The 17,716-nt window shown below is 36.8% G+C and overlaps 1 protein-coding gene and 1 pseudogene across 3 annotated transcripts; both read left to right on the top strand.

Annotated features, from left to right (window-relative positions):
* Positions 1-556: 556 nt before the first annotated feature.
* On the top strand, positions 557-7,225 carry LOC110764641 (Aldolase-type TIM barrel family protein). Of its 2 annotated transcripts, XM_021967650.2 has the most exons (13): positions 557-712; positions 842-984; positions 1,168-1,294; positions 2,296-2,423; positions 2,525-2,594; positions 2,716-2,818; positions 3,421-3,538; positions 3,738-3,819; positions 4,279-4,340; positions 4,696-4,768; positions 4,859-4,939; positions 5,599-5,679; positions 6,787-7,225. In XM_021967650.2, exons 2-13 carry the CDS (start codon positions 929-931, stop codon positions 6,949-6,951), a joined length of 1,146 nt encoding a protein of 381 aa, XP_021823342.2. In that variant the 5' UTR covers positions 557-712; positions 842-928; the 3' UTR covers positions 6,952-7,225. The 2 variants fall into 2 exon arrangements, with proteins under 2 accessions (XP_021823342.2, XP_021823341.2); XM_021967649.2 differs by having other exon boundaries at positions 578-984.
* Positions 7,226-8,844: 1,619 nt separating this feature from the next.
* LOC110764640 (leucine--tRNA ligase, cytoplasmic pseudogene) lies at positions 8,845-13,238 on the top strand (annotated as a pseudogene). The gene is made up of 3 exons (XR_015833662.1): positions 8,845-9,060; positions 9,164-9,266; positions 9,795-13,238. The product of XR_015833662.1 is annotated as a leucine--tRNA ligase, cytoplasmic pseudogene (transcript).
* The last annotated feature ends 4,478 nt before the right edge of the window (positions 13,239-17,716 follow it).

Raw genomic sequence — 17,716 nt, 5'->3', positions numbered from 1 at the left:
GAGCTGGATGGCATGCAAAGCATGGGCCACCAGATGTTTTGGGCTCTCATCCTTTGAATAATGGTTGATTCTATGGACACCCTAACACTTGTCTTGGCCACCCATGGTTATTGTTTTTTTGTTTTCTTAATGAGAATTGTATTCCTTTCCAAAATGGCTGAAAATTCTCATCCAAACTAATTCAGCAAACCTCATTCATTTATAACCAGTAAATATCTATCATGTTATCTCTCACATTAATGAATGCCTATAAATTGCTCATTATAAAATATACGGCAAAGTGAATGTGATTAATTAGATTGCGTGAAGATCAAAATGGGACATGAGTCCAGGATATAAACTATGGTGTTTTTATCACTTGACGAGAGAGATGAGATATAAACTAGGAATGCAAGTTTTTCTCTTCACTCTACTGCCCCCCAAAAAAAAAAAAAAAAAAAGAGCCGCGAGAATTATCCGGTTTTTGGATTGGGCCTTGCAAGAACACCCTTTTCATCAGTCCATTGAAGACTGGGCTGGGCTACTTTTGTCATGACAATCAATATTCTCCACGCCAAGTCCAATAGATACCAACCTTTCCTTTTCCGTTGGTCCTCGTCGTCTTCCTCAACCAGAAGTGCCCTATCAAGCTATCAGCCTCCCGCCCGAGTTTGTGGAGGCTAGAGTTTAAGCTCAACTAGGTCAAGCAGGAGGAGGCTGTGGTTCTGTGAACGTGAGTTAATTAATAGAGCGAAAAAAAATGAAGTTAGGAACTTCATCATATTCATATTCCTCAGTTACTCCTATTCATTCTGTTTTTCTTCACAAAAACCGTCGCAAATTGTCATTTAATATATTTCAGGGTACTTCTTCTTCAACAACCGCATCCAATTCCACATCCACTTCTTCTTCCACTCAAACCCATCAACTACTAAGCACACCCGCCGCAATGGTTTCTTCCCTCCGGACCCACCTCCATGCCCACTATCCTCCTCCGTGGTTTAGGTTATTCTCTCTCTCTCTCTCTCTCTCTCTCTCTCTCTCTCTCTCTCTCTCTCTCTCTCTCTCTCTCTCTCTCTCTCACTCTACTTTTCAGTTTATTTGAATTTATTATCTTTATTATTGCATTCAATTTGTAATTGCTGCTAATTTCTGTGGACTTGGGTTGTTTGGTTTTCAAATTTGCAGTGTTGCTCCTATGATGGAATGGACTGATAATCACTACAGGACTCTGGCCAGGCTCATTTCAAAGAACGCATGGCTCTACACTGAGATGCTTGCTGCTGAAACAATTGTCTATCAAAAGGACAATCTGGTAAGCCATATTTATCTAACTGTATGTTCAAGTTCAATTTGGGGGCAGGACCAGCAGGCTTATTGTTTTATGTACTGTGTATGTAGTAGGCTTCTCTTTTTTCTGTTTGCTACCTTTTTTCCCTAGGAAAATACACTGCTAGAATTGCTTTTGGAAGCCGCAAGTGAGATATTGGACTTCATTTTGGATAAAACTAGAAAGAATTGTGAAGTGTCACCTCAGAATCGAAAAGCTTTCAAATAGTTTCAACCAAGAACATAATTAGGTGAAAAATGTGAAGTTTATTTTCACAAGAGAACATTAGGCTTATTTTTTATTGATCGTCATCCAATAGAAGGAAAAGTTTGACAAATATCTTCCATGTGTTTAGTTGAAATAAATCCCTTTAAATTTTTCAAACCACTTGTGTACTGACTGACGCTGGGATAGGAAGAAAAGAGAGATAGAGTAGGCCAGGAGGCTAGACAGGGTACTCTTAATTAGTGAGCCTACCACCTTAGATAGGTAATATGGCTGGAATTTTTTGATTGTGGCGGTTTCAAGTTTTCAACAATTTCAGACAAAATGGACAAACTAGAGAAACTTTGTGAGTTTCAAAGTTCAAAATTGGAGTTGAGTGGGGCTAAATGTCCCAAGTAGAATTCTTAAGATGCTTTTTGTAGGTACGGGTTGACGTTGAGTGGCCTGGTTGGTAATGTATACACTATGATGGAACTGTTTGGAATTTCAATTTTAATGCTTTTGTGTCTTGAGTGTGCACATATCACAAAAGGATGTACAGATTTTTATATATTCTTTCCTTTGTATTTCCATCTTCTTCAATTTAGTAAATGTTTTATTTTCTGAAGGGTAGCAGGCTGGAATGCGAATTAAAGTTCTTTTGTTATTTATTTATTTATTTAAATTTCTGAACTGCCATTAACAGTTACTGTCATTTCTTGAATCTTTTGTGCATCTGATTAGTTGGGATTGAGACAACTGATAGTGTGACTCTTTATCAGGACAGATTCTTGGAATATTCTCCAGAACAACATCCTATTGTTCTTCAAATTGGCGGGAATAATTTGGAAAACCTGGCCAAAGCGACTGAGCTTGCTGAACCGTACAAATACGATGAGATTAATTTTAAGTTTGTGCACTTACTATTACCTATCTCTTTATTCACCAAATTCTATTCACTTTCTTTTTCTTTTTCCTTGACCCCTTACGTGGCCTTCGATATTTTACCAGTTGTGGATGTCCGAGTCCAAGAGTAGCTGGACATGGGTGTTTTGGTGCTCGACTTATGCTTGATCCAAAGGTTTGATAACATTTCTCATTATATTGTTATATATATATATATGTGTGTGTGTGTGTGTGTGTGTGTGTTTGTTTTCTGTGCACTGTGTTCTGATAAAGACATTTGGTCTTTACAAGGAAAGTTTGTTGCTGAGGCTATGTCAGTGATTGCTGCGCACACAGATGCCCCTGTCAGTGTTAAGTGTCGAATTGGTGTTGATGATCATGATTCATATAATGAGCTCTGTAAGGTCCTTTTTGTCCGAATATTTTATCTATATAGTCAACAAACTATTCAATATTTCTTATGATATAAAAGAAAAGGAAATTGGAAGAGCCAGTGAATGATAAACTATGGACAAATAGTTTTTTGCATCTTACAAATATATTATGCTTTGATTTTGGATGGATAAAAGAATGTTAAAAACAAATTTAACAGTCAAATGTAGTATAGGTAGATGGATAGTTAGCAAACTGAAGAAAGAGTATGAAAATTGGAGAGATAAGGTAAATGCAAGAGCTTTTTAGATTTTCCTATATAGGGAAACATGTATTACTATTTTGGAGCAGTCAGAAAATGAAGCAGGAAAGAAAATGTAGCTTTGTAGTCAAAGTTAACAGGAACTGCATATTGCAATATTTTGTTGCGTACACTCTTTCCACACTTTTGTTTTATATGCCTGTTGAATGATAAATGTAGAACATTATTTATTGGTTTAGTGCTTGTTGCTGAGCAAATCTAATTCCATATTGTTGCTTATCTGAATTTCAAAGACTGTAGCTATGGTTATGTTAGTTTCAGGAGTTGCATCCTCATTTTATTTTGCCACCACCTGTCTGCTTTTCAGGTGACTTTATTTACAAGGTTTCTTCTCAATCACCAACTAGGCATTTCATAATACATTCACGGAAGGCACTACTCAATGGAATTAGCCCAGCTGAAAATCGAAGTATTCCACCTCTTAAGTATGTATTGTGTGATTTCATATTTTGTCAACTTATAATTAAATCAGCTGACCTATGTTTATTAGAGAAATGTTTTACTGGTATGCGTATCCCAAAACTGCTATCCTAAAAATGCTTGGATATTTGTAAACATATGTAGATCACATTCACAGCTAACATGCTGCTTCTTATTATTGACCGCATCTTACTTTATTTGCAGATACGAGTACTTTTATGGCCTTTTGCGTGACTTTCCAGACTTAAGATTTACGATAAATGGGGGCATAAACACCGTTGATGAGGTGAACCTTGTCGATTGAACTGTTATTTTGTCCTTCAGAGGATATCGTTTTTCTAGCTACATTTTGTTCAATTCTTTGTTGTATTTTTTCTGTTTTATGAAAATTTCCCGCAGTCCAATGGTACATCAGTTGGAACTTGGACTTTTGTGTCTGTGCTAACATTTCCTTATTGTTGAGAAAGGTTATCCCAAAATTTTATTTTCTGAACCTTTCTGTCATTATATTTGCTGAATTTAAAAGTTACTATCTTGATGCTTATATATGACAATTTTATGCATGTTTTAACTTTGTGATAATATATGAACAAAGTAGTTGTTTAGCATCTCATTCTGGTTTCCAACATGACTTGGGAATACATACAACAAAGCTGTAGCTTGTCCTTTATGTTAATTGATACAGATACTTTATGTTGATTCCATTCGCCTATTTCTCATGTCTTTTTCCTCCGTCTGATTTTAGGTCAATGCAGCTAGAAGGGCAGGAGCTCATGGTGTAATGGTTGGACGTGCTGCATTTCAAAAGTACGTAAATATTCATAATTTAGATTTTCTTTTCCTTTTCGGTATGCTTATTGTTGCAAGAACCTTTAAGTTGGTTATATGTAGTTCAAGTCCATACACTACCTTAGAACCAAATGCGGGTCTTGCATGTGCGAAAGAGGAAAGTTACTGGAAAAAGGTCAAAACTTGTATAAGACTAACTGACGACTAGCGTTAATGATTACACCATATCAAAATGTCCCCCATAAGTATGAGTTCGGATATTCTATTTAACTTTAATTTCTAAATATTTGGATTTCTGATAATCCTCTCTATTGTAATGCCACTACTTTGTGACTCAAAAAGTTAACTGACAACTGTTGTACATTTTCCACAGACCCTGGCATACTTTGGGACATGTTGATACTGCCATTTATGGTGCACCGAGCAGTGGTGTGACACGGCGTCAGGTTCAGTTGCAAACTTGGCTGTGAAATCAGTGTATTTTTTGTTTTACCTACAGCTCATATTTTCTTTCCTTTTCTTTTCTCCACTTTTAGATACTTGAGAAGTTTCAAGTGTATGGTGATTCTGCTGTGGGAAAATATGGACGCAAACCAACCGTGCGAGATGTGGCAAGGGTGGGTTACACTATCATCATCATGATATTATGTTTCAGTCTGGAAAATGTGCCACTACCCTTATATATTACAAGTCATAGAAGAATGAATAGAGTATGCCAAGAACTTTTTTTTCTGCAAACTCTAAAACGTGGAGCTGACAATATTATGCTATTGTTTGCCATATTTTCATGAGTCATAAATGACTTCTTTCTGAAAAAAAAAATGGAAAGAACAAAAATTAGGAAGCTGTCAACAGATTTTTTGTTGATGTCATTTTGCATTCAATAACATGGGTCTCTTTTCGTTTGTCTGAATATCTCACCCCATCTCTGAAGGCTATGTTGCATTCATCCTGTCATACTGGAAGGGCATCATGGATTATGAATTTTGACATGAGTTGGTCATCTGACTCATTCTGACAGCCTTGTTCAATGTAGTTGTCACCCCATGGGTCTACTCTGGGATATGTGATTATGAAAATAGGTGTAAATACTTTTGCAATATGGATCAATTCATGAAATGCCAAGTTATCCTTGTGTCTCTATCATTCCGTCTTTCACCTTTTTTTTTTGGTTGACTGGGGTACAATATCTTAAGCTAGTCTCTTATGACCTCAGTTTCTCCTACCATAATTACTTTTGGTTCAGTTACATTATCCTCGTTTTGTTCTGCTGCAGCCTTTGCTTGGTCTCTTCCATTCAGAACCTGGGAATGGTGTGTGGAAGCGCAAAGCTGATGCTGCTTTCCTGCATTGCACGGTATTATTATCATCATTTTACACCTATATAGTTCCATTCTTAGTATTTAATCTATTATCAAAATTTAAGGGAAGTTTCCCAAACACAGGACCTTAAAGTTCTAATCACCCAAAAAAAAAAAAAAAACAATATTCATTAACATAATTTGCTTTCACTTTCCACCCCATGTAAACTATCAACCATTTTCATTAGTTCTGGTCAAGGTAGCAATCGTCTTCATTATTTGCTTCCACTTTCATGCCTAAGTGTTTATGAATAATGCTTCTCAGCTTGAAATGTTTTTAAAGTTAATGTCAATCAAAGAAACAGCACACTACATTTTTCTTAATAAAAAATACATATGTAAGCAGCCAACATCATCAGAATTCGGTTTGGATAAATATTTATTGCAGAGGTTTGATTGGCATGAGTGTGTGGAGGAAACAGTGACTCCCCATAAACACAACATCACATCATTAATGTGTCTTTATGCCTCATTTTATGAGAATCTTTTTAGGGGAGCAGTCTATGTTATACTATTATACGTGATACATATATGTCTCTTAACTCTCTAACTGAAGCTCTGCTAGGATAAAAAGCCAACCTTTCTCCTAACCCTCCTAGCTATTCAATGCTGCGTCATTGGCAATGTATACTGATAAAGTGTTTAAGAAGATTTTAAAAGCAATCTCCAAACTCGATCATGTTGCCGTTGTGATATGTAGGTTGTACTCAATATATAATCAATAAAAGTGCAGCACAAATGAAATGTCATCTAGTATAGAATATATTGATTTCACCTAACAAGATCAATATTGGTGTTTTTAGTTGACATTTATCAACATGTCATAATGAAGTATAAAAGAGATCCTCTTTTCTATTTTGAAAAGGAGCTGTATAGAGAGCAATCTTTTTACAGCAAGCATGACAAGCATGATGAAAGTTATGAGAAGAAAGGATAATACAGTAATTCCATAAAAACTTTAGTTGTCTCGATTGTACATCAATGGCATTCATTACTGTCATTCATTCTTTTCCGGTGGATTTTTCCTCTGATCTTCCAGGACTCGTCTTATTTTCTCTTTTCAAAATTGCTCAAGTTTCTGAGACAGCTCTTGAACCTTGCAGACTATGAAATCATTTTTTGAGGAAACGCTTGTGGCAATTCCTGACCATGTTCTAGATTCACCTATTGGGGAGCCATCATCAGGAGGTGAAGATCCTTTTGCCAATATTCATACTTTGCTGCCTCCAGCATACGAATCAAGGGAGCAAGAACTACTATATGCCTAGTCTGTATCTGTTCAAAATATCAAGTTTAGGCTATTCTTTACATTTTTGGAATTTAACCTGATTGATCCCATGTAGCAATATGCACTAATATATGTCAGTGCACAGTCAGAATTTTTTTGTTGTGAAGCAGTCAGTCCATCTTAAAAATCTTCTGGATGGTGACTAGCAATTTTTCTTTTGGGTGCTACATGTCCTCTATAATGAGAAACTCTTAACTTCACGAATCTGTTTCACTGATTTTTTAAATATATGATATGGGCTATTTTTGCAATCATTGTAAACGCGATCTTGATTGAGCCCTTGGAATTGTCATTTATAACTTGATCTTTTATCTGAATTCTATAGGTCTAAATACTGCCAATTTGATATCCACTTCTATAGCTCTTAGTTAAATGGTGGATCTCTCTTTTCTTTTCTTTTTCCCTTCTAATGGCATCCCTAGGTGTGAAATGAGAAATTAGAACTGAAATTGTTGCGCCTACCTCTCGGATAAAGAAATATGAAATCTCAATTCTCAGTATTGGATGTTCTCAATTGTTGCGCCTGCCTCTTGGATAAGAGATAATGTGCTCATTATACCCTTTCCCTCCAATCTTGTATAGTTGCGTTGTATTGTATTGCTCGTCTTCTTTTAACTCGTTTCAATTCAACCTTAAGAAAACAAACTACTATAGGCCATTGCCTATGCAACCATGACAGCGTCATTCCTTGGCGGCGCAACGCCCTCCGGCTGTTCTCCTATCACGCCCGTCGGACGTTTGTCGGCCAAGGATGCAGGAGCAGCTGAAGAGCAAAAGGTGAAGATAAACTATGACACCAAGAAAGAGGACAAGGGAGTTGCTCTGCTGCCGGGATTGCATTGGCCGGTGCGCCGAAACTGGGTACCACCCACCCAGAAGCTAGGAAAGCCTTTGCTTCAGTTTGTGTTACCATGCCCACAGCTAAGATCTGTCGCAGATGAAGCTCTATAATTTGTTGTATTTTATGCTGAATTAGTTTGAGCCAAATGTAATGGTGCCCTATTTATGTGCTCGTCATCTTCTCTTGGGGAGATACTCAGTTTGCTCTAATGCTTCTGTCAGATGTTAATCTGAGCATTCTAGTTGTCTTTGGTGATTTTTGTAAGCAAGAACATGCTCTATGAAGTAAATCAAAAAGCAATTATGGGCCACCAAATGGAGCTAACACTACCCCTTTCAATTCTCAGCATCACCACCTCTGCTTTAATCGAATACCTCCTCTTATTAAGATGAAACATACCATTTTCAGAGTTGGAAGATTTTCTGACTCCCAAGTTCGAATTTCCCATCCACATTAGTCAAATAAAGAATAACAAGTGCTAATTCTAAGGCATGACCCAATTAGAGAATAGATTGACAACATTATGCCATGAAAATCAAAAGATACAGTTTAAGGGATAAAAGAAAGGTAATTTGTGCAACCCGTATAGGTGAGTTAAGCTAGTTAATCAATGCATTGCGTCAATCCTCTTGCACCTGAGTATGATCCATATTCCCGTGATGTAGTAGTTTAGAATATCATCTTGTCAAAACCAACAACAAAAAAGGCAATTTGTCCAACCCCTTCCCTATATATCAAAAAATTTTGTTTTTAAATGAGGTCGGAAATTCTCATTCATGTTCCCGCCTCATATTTCCCATTTATATTTGTAGATATATAAAAAGAAAAAAAAAGTTATATGCACATATAACTTTCTAATTAATTCACAATTTTAAATTTAAATTTGTGTCTATATTGACAACTCTCTTTCGTAAATTCTCCAAAAATATGATGTTTCCCTTTTTGCCCGGGTAACCCGAACCAAAACTCTAACGGTCGAATTTGAGCACCCTAAAACCCTAAACCCTCAGCCCAACCTCCAAAATGAAAGAGGAAAAAAAACCGGAACTTTTTTTTTTTTGGGTTGAAAACCCAAAAGAGGGCAAGTAGAGAAAAGAAAACACCAAAAGGGCAGAATATTACAATTACACAGCAAAAGAAGAGGAAGAGACGAGTTTAGCAGAAGAGAAAGCTCTTTCCCGTTGTAATCAATCTTCACAGAGCACACAAAGCAGAGATTCCTAGCTGCTTCGTAAAACCCGATTCCAGGTACGAAATAAACGCTAAAATCCCTAATCCAGTCTTCCATCCCCAGTCCCTAACCCTAAAATCTCTTTTGTTTCAATTTCTCAACCTTTGATTTCAAATCCAGGTTTTGAAAGGGGAGAGAACTCTGTTAACTCGACTGGTGTGGCCTCTTCAACCAACCCTTCACCAGGCCTGCGCCGTTGCTTCCTCCGCCATCGCCTTTAGCGGTATCTCTATCGATCTACCTTCTTTATTGAATTCATATTGAGATTCACTACTATATCCTTCATTCATTAATTTTTGTAGTTAATTATTAGTTTCTGTCATGCTGGTTTAGCTTGGCAAAATCACAGCATCTTCTTTTCTATTCTCCCCCATTTTTTATTGTTTAATGAAACAAGGAAAATATTGAAACAAACCATGTTTATCACATACTTCATCTATGGAGTTCGTATAAAAACTAGTTTTTGTTTTATTTATTTAAATTTATGCTGCGCTTAGGCCAGCATGATTTTACTTTATTAGTATTTGATGTAATTAAATAAATAAATAGTCAGAGTTGTTATGCTGCGGATTGTGTGAACCAACCAAACAAAAACTTGTTTAATTTGATTAGAACATGGCTGTAGTAAATCTTTATGACTTGAGGGCTGTTTATATGTTCATATAATTTTTTATGTTTTAAAATTTTGATAATAATCTCATGGAATAGCTGGTTTGCTCATGGAAATCATTGCTTTTTTTTTTTTTTTCAGTTCCTGTAAGATCACTGACATGGAAGCTGAAGCTGAGAAGAGCTTAGTTAAGAGAAACTTTCTCAGAGACAATGAAGTAAAGATTCAAATGTTGTGGAAAGAGCATGATGTTTACAGGGCTGAATCTTGTGAAAAGCCTCCTGAACCAGGGGAGAAGTTCTTTGGAAACTTCCCATTCCCTTACATGAATGGTTCTTTGCATCTTGGACATGCATTCTCACTCTCAAAGCTAGAGTTTTCTGCACATTATCATAGGTTAAGAGGCGCCAATGTTCTCTTGCCTTTTGCTTTTCACGGCACTGGCATGCCCATCAAAGCCTCAGCTGATAAGCTTGCACGAGAGATCAAACAGTTTGGGAACCCGCCAGTGTTTCCCCAAAGTGACGAAGAGGAGCAAGGGAACCAGCAGGAAGCAGAAGATGAAAAAGCAGGTGCACCTCCAGATAATAAGTTCAAGGGAAAGAAGTCCAAGGCTGCATCAAAATCAAGTGGACAAGCATACCAATGGCAAATTATGCGTAGTCTCGGCCTCTCTGACAGTGAGATACCTGAATTCCAAGAACCATCTAAGTGGTTGAACTATTTCCCTCCATTGGCAGTGGAAGACCTAAAGGCTTTTGGCTTGGGATGTGACTGGAGCCGCTCCTTTGTTACTACAGACTTGAATCCATATTTTGATAAATTTGTGAGGTGGCAGATGTGGAAATTGAAAGAAATAGGTAAGATTGTGAAAGATAAACGTTACACAATCTACTCTCCATTGGATGGACAACCATGTGCAGATCATGATAGGGCAACTGGTGAAGGAGTTCAGCCCCAAGAATACACAATCATCAAAATGGAGGTAGTGGCACCTTTTCCTGCTAAGTTGAGAATATTGGAAGGGAGGAAAGTGTTCCTTGCTGCAGCAACTTTGAGACCAGAAACCATGTATGGACAAACAAATGCATGGGTTTTGCCCGATGGAAAGTATGGAGCCTTTGAAATCAACGACACTGATGTATTTGTTCTTACGCAGAGAGCAGCACTTAACCTCGCCTATCAGGAGTATTCTAGAGTCCCTGAGAAGCCTACTTGCTTGGTTGAGCTCACTGGTTATGATTTGATTGGTCTTCCATTGAAATCGCCACTTGCACTTAATCAGATCATATACGCCCTTCCAATGTTGACAATCCTAACAGACAAAGGTACTGGGATTGTGACCAGTGTCCCTTCTGATGCTCCTGATGATTTTATGGCCTTGCATGATTTAAAATCGAAGCCGGCTTTCAGGTCAAAATATGGTGTGAGGGATGAATGGGTCATGCCTTTTGAGATTATCCCAATCATTGACATTCCCGAATTTGGAGATAAGGCTGCAGAAAAGGTGTGTGTAGATCTCAAAATCAAAAGCCAGAATGACAGAGAGAAGCTAGGAGAAGCCAAGAGGTTGACATACTTGAAAGGATTTACAGAAGGAACAATGCTTGTGGGAGAATTCAACGGAAGGAAAGTTCAGGAGGCGAAAGCACTGTTAAGGAGCAAGCTGATAGAGGCAGGTGATGCAATTATGTATAGTGAACCTGAGAAGCGCGTAGTGTCAAGGTCGGGTGATGAATGTGTTGTGGCATGTACAGAGCAATGGTACATCACATATGGCGAAGCAGAATGGAAAAAACAGGCTCAGGAGTGCTTATCCAGCATGAACTTTTATTCTGACATGACACGGCATGGATTTGAACATACATTGACTTGGTTGAATCAGTGGGCTTGCTCACGATCATTTGGGCTTGGGACACGCATTCCCTGGGATGAAAAGTACTTGGTCGAATCGTTGTCTGATTCCACCATTTACATGGCTTATTACACCATTGCTCACTTGTTGCACAATGAAGACATGTATGGGGGTTCCAGCACATCTGGGGTTACACCTGAGCAAATGACCAATGAAGTTTGGGATTTTATTTTCTGTGATGGCCCATTTCCAAAATCATCTGAGGTGTCACAATCAATTCTGAATAAGATGAAGCAGGAGTTTGAGTACTGGTATCCTTTTGATCTTCGAGTGTCTGGTAAGGATCTAATCCAGAATCATTTAACCTTTTGCATTTACAACCACACAGCAATTATGTCCAAGAAGCACTGGCCTCGTGGATTTAGATGCAATGGGCACCTCATGCTCGATTCAATGAAGATGTCCAAGTCCACAGGGAACTTTATGACATTGCGCGAGGCAATTGCAGAATATTCTGCTGATGCCACACGGTTCTCTTTGGCTGATGCTGGTGACGGTGTTGATGATGCAAATTTTGTTTCTAGTACTGCAAATAAGGCCATCCTTGATCTCAGTAAAGAGATCTCATGGATGGAAGAACAATTGGGTGCAAACATGTTGAGAATAGGTCCCCCTTCTACTTTTGCTGACAGGGTCTTTGCTAATGAGATGAATATTGCTGTGAAGATGACTGAGCAGAATTACCAGGCTTGCAAGTTCCGAGATGCCCTTATTACTGGCTTTGTTGGTCTTCAAGCTGCTAGGAAGTGGTACTGGGTTTCATGTGGCTCTCAAGAAATGAACCGTGATTTGGTGTGGCGCTTTATGGATGTACAGACACGTATGATTGCTCCAATCTGTCCACATTATGCAGAATATGTCTGGAGGGAGCTTTTGAAGAAGGATGGGTTTGTGGTAAATGCAGGCTGGCCTACAGCTGATGCTCCAGACTTAACCCTCCAGAGTGCGAAAAAGTATGTGGAAGACTTGATTGGTTCAATGATCAAGCTGTACAACAAGCAAAAGGCAAATTTGACCAATAAGAAGGTGATAGGCTTGATATATGTTAAGGAACAATTTGATGAATGGAAGGTAGAGTGCTTGAGGATACTCCAGAATAACTTCAACAGAGAGACTTGTTGTTTTGCTGCAGACAGTGTCATATTGGAGGCATTGCAAAGTAGTTCTCTCAATCAGGGTAAAGATTTTAGACAAACCCAAAAGCTTTGTATGCCTTTCTTGAAGTCAAAGAAGAAGGATGCAGTTGAACTTGGAGCTCAGGCCTTAGACTTAAAGCTACCATTCGGAGAGATTGAGGTCCTTCAACAGAACTTAGACTTGGTTAAGAGACAAGTCAAACTTGAAGAGGTGGAAGTTTTGTCTGCTACCAACCCAGATGATCGTGCTAAAGCGGGCTCTCATGTGAAACAGATAGAGCAAAACCCTCCATCCCCTGGAAGTCCAACGACCATCTTCTTGACCTGTTAATTAGCTATAATCTTTTTGGTTTATATCTACAATTTACGTAGAGAACTCTCTTTGTCAGATTAGTTTGCTCACTTAACTTGTGTGGGTTTTTCTTTTATTTATTATTTATTTTTATTAAAGTTCAACTGTGGATTGCTTCTGTTTTCAACAATTTCAGACAAATGAAGAAACTAGATCAACTTTGTGAGTTCCAAAGTTCAAAATTGGAGTTGAGTGGGGCTAAATGTCCCAAGTAGAATTCTTAAGATTTTTTTTTGTTTTTTTGGTAGTTATCTTTTCTTAAGGGTTGATGTTGAGTGGCTTGGGTGGTAATGCATACACTATGATGGAACTGTTTGCATTTCAATTTTAATGCTCGTCTCTTGAGCGTACGTCGTACACATATCACAAAAGGATGCACAGGTTTTTATATATGTCTTTCCTTCGTATTTCCATCTTCTTCGATTGAGTAAATACTTTATTTTCTGAAGGTAGCAGGCTGGAATGCGGATTAAAGTTCAGTTTGTCTTTTATTTATCTATTTAAATTTATGAACTGCCATTAACGGTTACTGTCAATCTTTTGTGCATCTGATTAGTTGGGATTGAGACAACTGATAGCTTGACTTTTTATCAGGACAGATTCTTGGAATATTCTCCAGAACAACATCATATTGTTCTTCAAATTGGTGGGAATAATTTGGAAAACCTGGCCAAAGCGACTGAGCTTTCTGAACCTTACAAATATGATGAGATCAATTTTAAGTTTGTGCACTTGCTATTACCTATCCTTTTTATTCACTAAATTTACTTCACTTTCATTTTTTTCCTTGACCCCTTATTTGACCTTCTATGTTTTACCAGTTGTGGATGTCCAAGTCCAAGAGTGGCTGGACGTGGGTGCTTTGGTGCTCACCTTATGCTTGATCCAAAGGTTTGATCACATTTCTCATTATATTGTTAATTGCAACGAATATATATATATATATATATGATTGTTTTCTGTACACTGTGTTCCGATAAAGACATTTGGTCATTACAAGGAAAGTTTGTTGCTGAGTCTGTGTCAGTGATTGCTGCGTACACAGGTGCCCCTGTCAGTGTTAAGTGTCAAATTGGTGTTGATGGTCACGATTCGTATAATTAGCTCTGTAAGGTGTCTGAATACCTTCTATATAGTCAATAAACTAGTCAATATTTCTATGATAGAACAAAAAAGGACATTGGAAGATCCAGTGAATGATAAACTATGGACAAATAGTTTTTGCATTCTACAAAAATATTATGCTTTAATTTTGCATTCCGTGATTGAGTTTACCTTTCAAAATATTTTCATTGTTTGGTTCTTTATGATTGTGCTGTTATACCGTGGAAATATGAAGGCATTCAGTTCTACAGAATCTATAAATTATTGTGAGTCTGTTTTGGGCATTGGTTTCTGGGCCATTCAAGGATTATGACTACTGTATCATCATGAGAGATATGGCGGCAGTCTTAAGATGATTTTACATAAGTTGTTTTCTAGTTACAGATACATTTTCGGGTGCAATAGGTTAGTTGTTTTTTTTATTAGGTATTCTGGTGCTTAATGAGTCTGTTTTCCTTTTGTTTTATGATCAAGGATAATTTTTCCTCTTGATTATCAATACAAATGTTTCTATTAAAAAAAAAAAATTATTATGAGTTTAGATCTACTCAGAGTCTGGTGCTTCTTCTTAGTTTTCTTATCATAGAATTCAAATTATCTGAGTTATTCAAAAATGAAATTAAAAAGAATAGGTCCAAAAAGAAAAAGAGGACATGGTTTACGGTACAAAGCTTCATCAGTCAGATAAAAGAATATTAAACACAAATTTAACTGTCAAATATAATGTAGGCAGATGGATGGTTAGCAAGCTGAAAAGTGAGTATAAAAAATAAGAGCGATAAGGTAAATGCAAGAGCTTTCTAGATTTTCCTATATTGGGAAAATCATTTTATTACTAATTTGGAGCAGTCTCATAAATAGAAGCAGGAAAGAAAATGTAGCTTTGTGGTAAAAGTTAAACAGGAACCACATATTGCAATATTTTGTTGCGTACACTCTTTCTGAATATTACAATATGGATTGCTTCTGTTTTCTGTTTGCTTCTGCATGAATATTTTCTAAGGCATCAGACTTAACAGGTTATATAATACTCCCCAAAAAAAAGAGAAGAAAGAACAGGTATTTTGTTTCTACTTTGATTAATTCTCATCCTTGCCTTGTTTTCTTTCGTTTTGTGTTCTTCTGTTTAATTTGGTTAGTTTCATTTTTGCATATGCATTAGTTGAGGTTTTGTTCTTTTTTAGGCTTCTATTGTCAGTCTTTTTTGTTTATTCAAAACTTCTTTCATTTTAGTTTTTGCTGTTTTGTTGGTGCAACTTTTGCATTAATTTTTCTACATTTCTTTGGTTTTGAGTACTTTGATCTATGTTCATTGGCCATTTTTTGTAGGTTTTCTGATCTATTGTTTGTGTTTAAGTTTTATGTTTGTCTTGTTCTATTTCCTTTTAGGTGTCCTTCGTTTGGTGTTTTATTTTTCTTTTAACTTTATTTGCTGTTTTGCAACAACAATAATTGCATTTTATTATTTTATTTTGTAGGCCTTTCTTTGTTCCTGGTTTATACATTTTTATTTGTCAAAGTTTTTTTTTATTGTGCTACAAAGCTTCTGGAGTCTTTATTCTTCCCTCTTGCTGGTTTTCTAGGATAGGAAAGTGTTGTTTTTTCAGTTGGTACTGGTCCTTACATTAGTTTGTTTTGTTTCAAGTTCTTTGGTCCTCTAGCTAGGTTGTGTTAGGTTTTAGATTGCATCAGGTTTTTTAGTTTTCTTTTTTTGTCTTCGTACTTTTGTTGTTGTCTGTCTTCTTTCTGGTTCTTTTGGCCAAGTTTTTCCATTGATTTTCCATTTGGCTAAGTTCTTTTAATTGGTTAGTTGTTTTGCTTTAGAACTTTTTTTGATTTTGGGTTGCCGAGGTAGTTTTCACTGATAGCTTCTGTTGCAATCTTCAGTTTTTTTTTTTTTTTTTGGGTTTTCTTACATGTGCTTAAGTTTGTTCCAATTTGTATTTGGTTTCTTCTTGCCACTTTTATAAGTTTTGCTTTTTTTTATTTTTTTATACAAGCGATATTCTACTTTAATGTAATCTAAACTATGGGGAGGGGGTTTCAAACTCGGGTGGAGAGTGGGGAGCACAACTGTTCTAGCCACTGGCTAAGCCCATGTCTTGCAGTTTTGCTTTCTTTGTTGTAGTTTTTTAAACTTTCTCTTGTTTAGATGTTGGGCAGGTTATCAACAAGTTTCCTTTTCTGTTGTTCTTCATTGACACCGAATCTAGCCCATCTGATTAATGCGTTTTGGTGCATTTATCTTATTTAATTTAAAGTCTAGTTCGATGCTTTTGATTTGATTCATTGTGCATTTATCCGGTGTCACTCATTGTTGTCTTTTTTTTTTTTTTTTTTTTTTTTTTGGTCTGAACCACGAGGTGGTCCTAGATGGGCCCCAACTATAGGTGGCACCTTTAAGCCTTAACCACAACCCAGACTAATCCCCGCTCACACCGGGTCGGCCCGTAAGGGGTAAAGTGCTGGCCAAAGTGGTGACTCCGTACAAGAGCAGGAATCGAACCCCTGACCTCTCTTAAGGAATGAGAGTGCCGAACCACTCACACCAACCACCTTGGTTCATTGTTGTCTATTTTGAGAGTATCTTTGAGAGGCCTAACGTCAATTTGTTTTTCTTCTCACTTTTTGTTGTTTATGTTTTATTTTTCTCTTTTGTTTTTTATTTTTCATGATAATTTTCTGTTGTAGGGTGATGATTTCTGCTACTGGCATGGCCATTTTGGTGTGTAGATTGAAGAAGTGTCCAAGTTTTCTCTTCTTTCATTTTTGTTTTTTCGTTTCCCCGTGATTGTAAGCCGCGAATCTTTTTTTAAGATCACGCTTTTTGATTCTCAGTGTGGGTTTAGGATGGTTCATTGTTATCCTTCGTATTTTCTCAAAGGTGCTTCTATTGTTTTGAATATAACATCTCTTTTCAAACCAACAATGTAAGTTGAACAAGACTCAGAAATTTCTGAACGTATGCCAATTTTCTTGTTTGACTTAATAAACAAAGAAATTTATCATTTGTACGTGGAAAATAACTATTTGAGTTGTAAATCCAAAATTAAATTCCACATAAATGGATGTTATTTCTAAAATCTCAAAACTGAGCTTTAGAATAAATAAAAAATAAAAAAAAAACTACAACCATATCATTAACGCCACCCTATCCTCACCATCGTCTCTAGTATGATCACTTTTGCGATTGTCTAAACTAGAGGGGACGGGAATTTCTCACATATACACATAAATAATGCTATAAGGGTTCGCACGTGAACCTCTAGTCTGCAAGTCAAGTCCTTTTCCACTCAGCTAGACTCCGTTGATACCATCACTACTAATTATCTAGAAGTTGATGCATTCACCAAGATCAGTTGTAAACTCCATACTTCATCTTGTTTATAGGTTAATACCTCAATCAAAATTAACTGTACATAGTATGCAAATCTAATGAACAGATTTTAAAATCCCAATAATTTTGATATATTTTTGTTGTTGTAAACTTTCTTAAAACCCTTAACGAATTTGATAAAACTAATCTTTTTTGGAAATGACCAAAAGTAATTAATTT

The sequence above is a fragment of the Prunus avium genome, chromosome 2 (assembly GCF_965620075.1).
Source record: "Prunus avium chromosome 2, drPruAviu1.hap1.1, whole genome shotgun sequence".
Lineage (NCBI taxonomy): Eukaryota > Viridiplantae > Streptophyta > Magnoliopsida > Rosales > Rosaceae > Prunus > Prunus avium.
The sequence above is the reverse complement of the archived record's forward strand: the minus strand, read 5'-3'. Positions and strand labels throughout refer to the sequence as shown.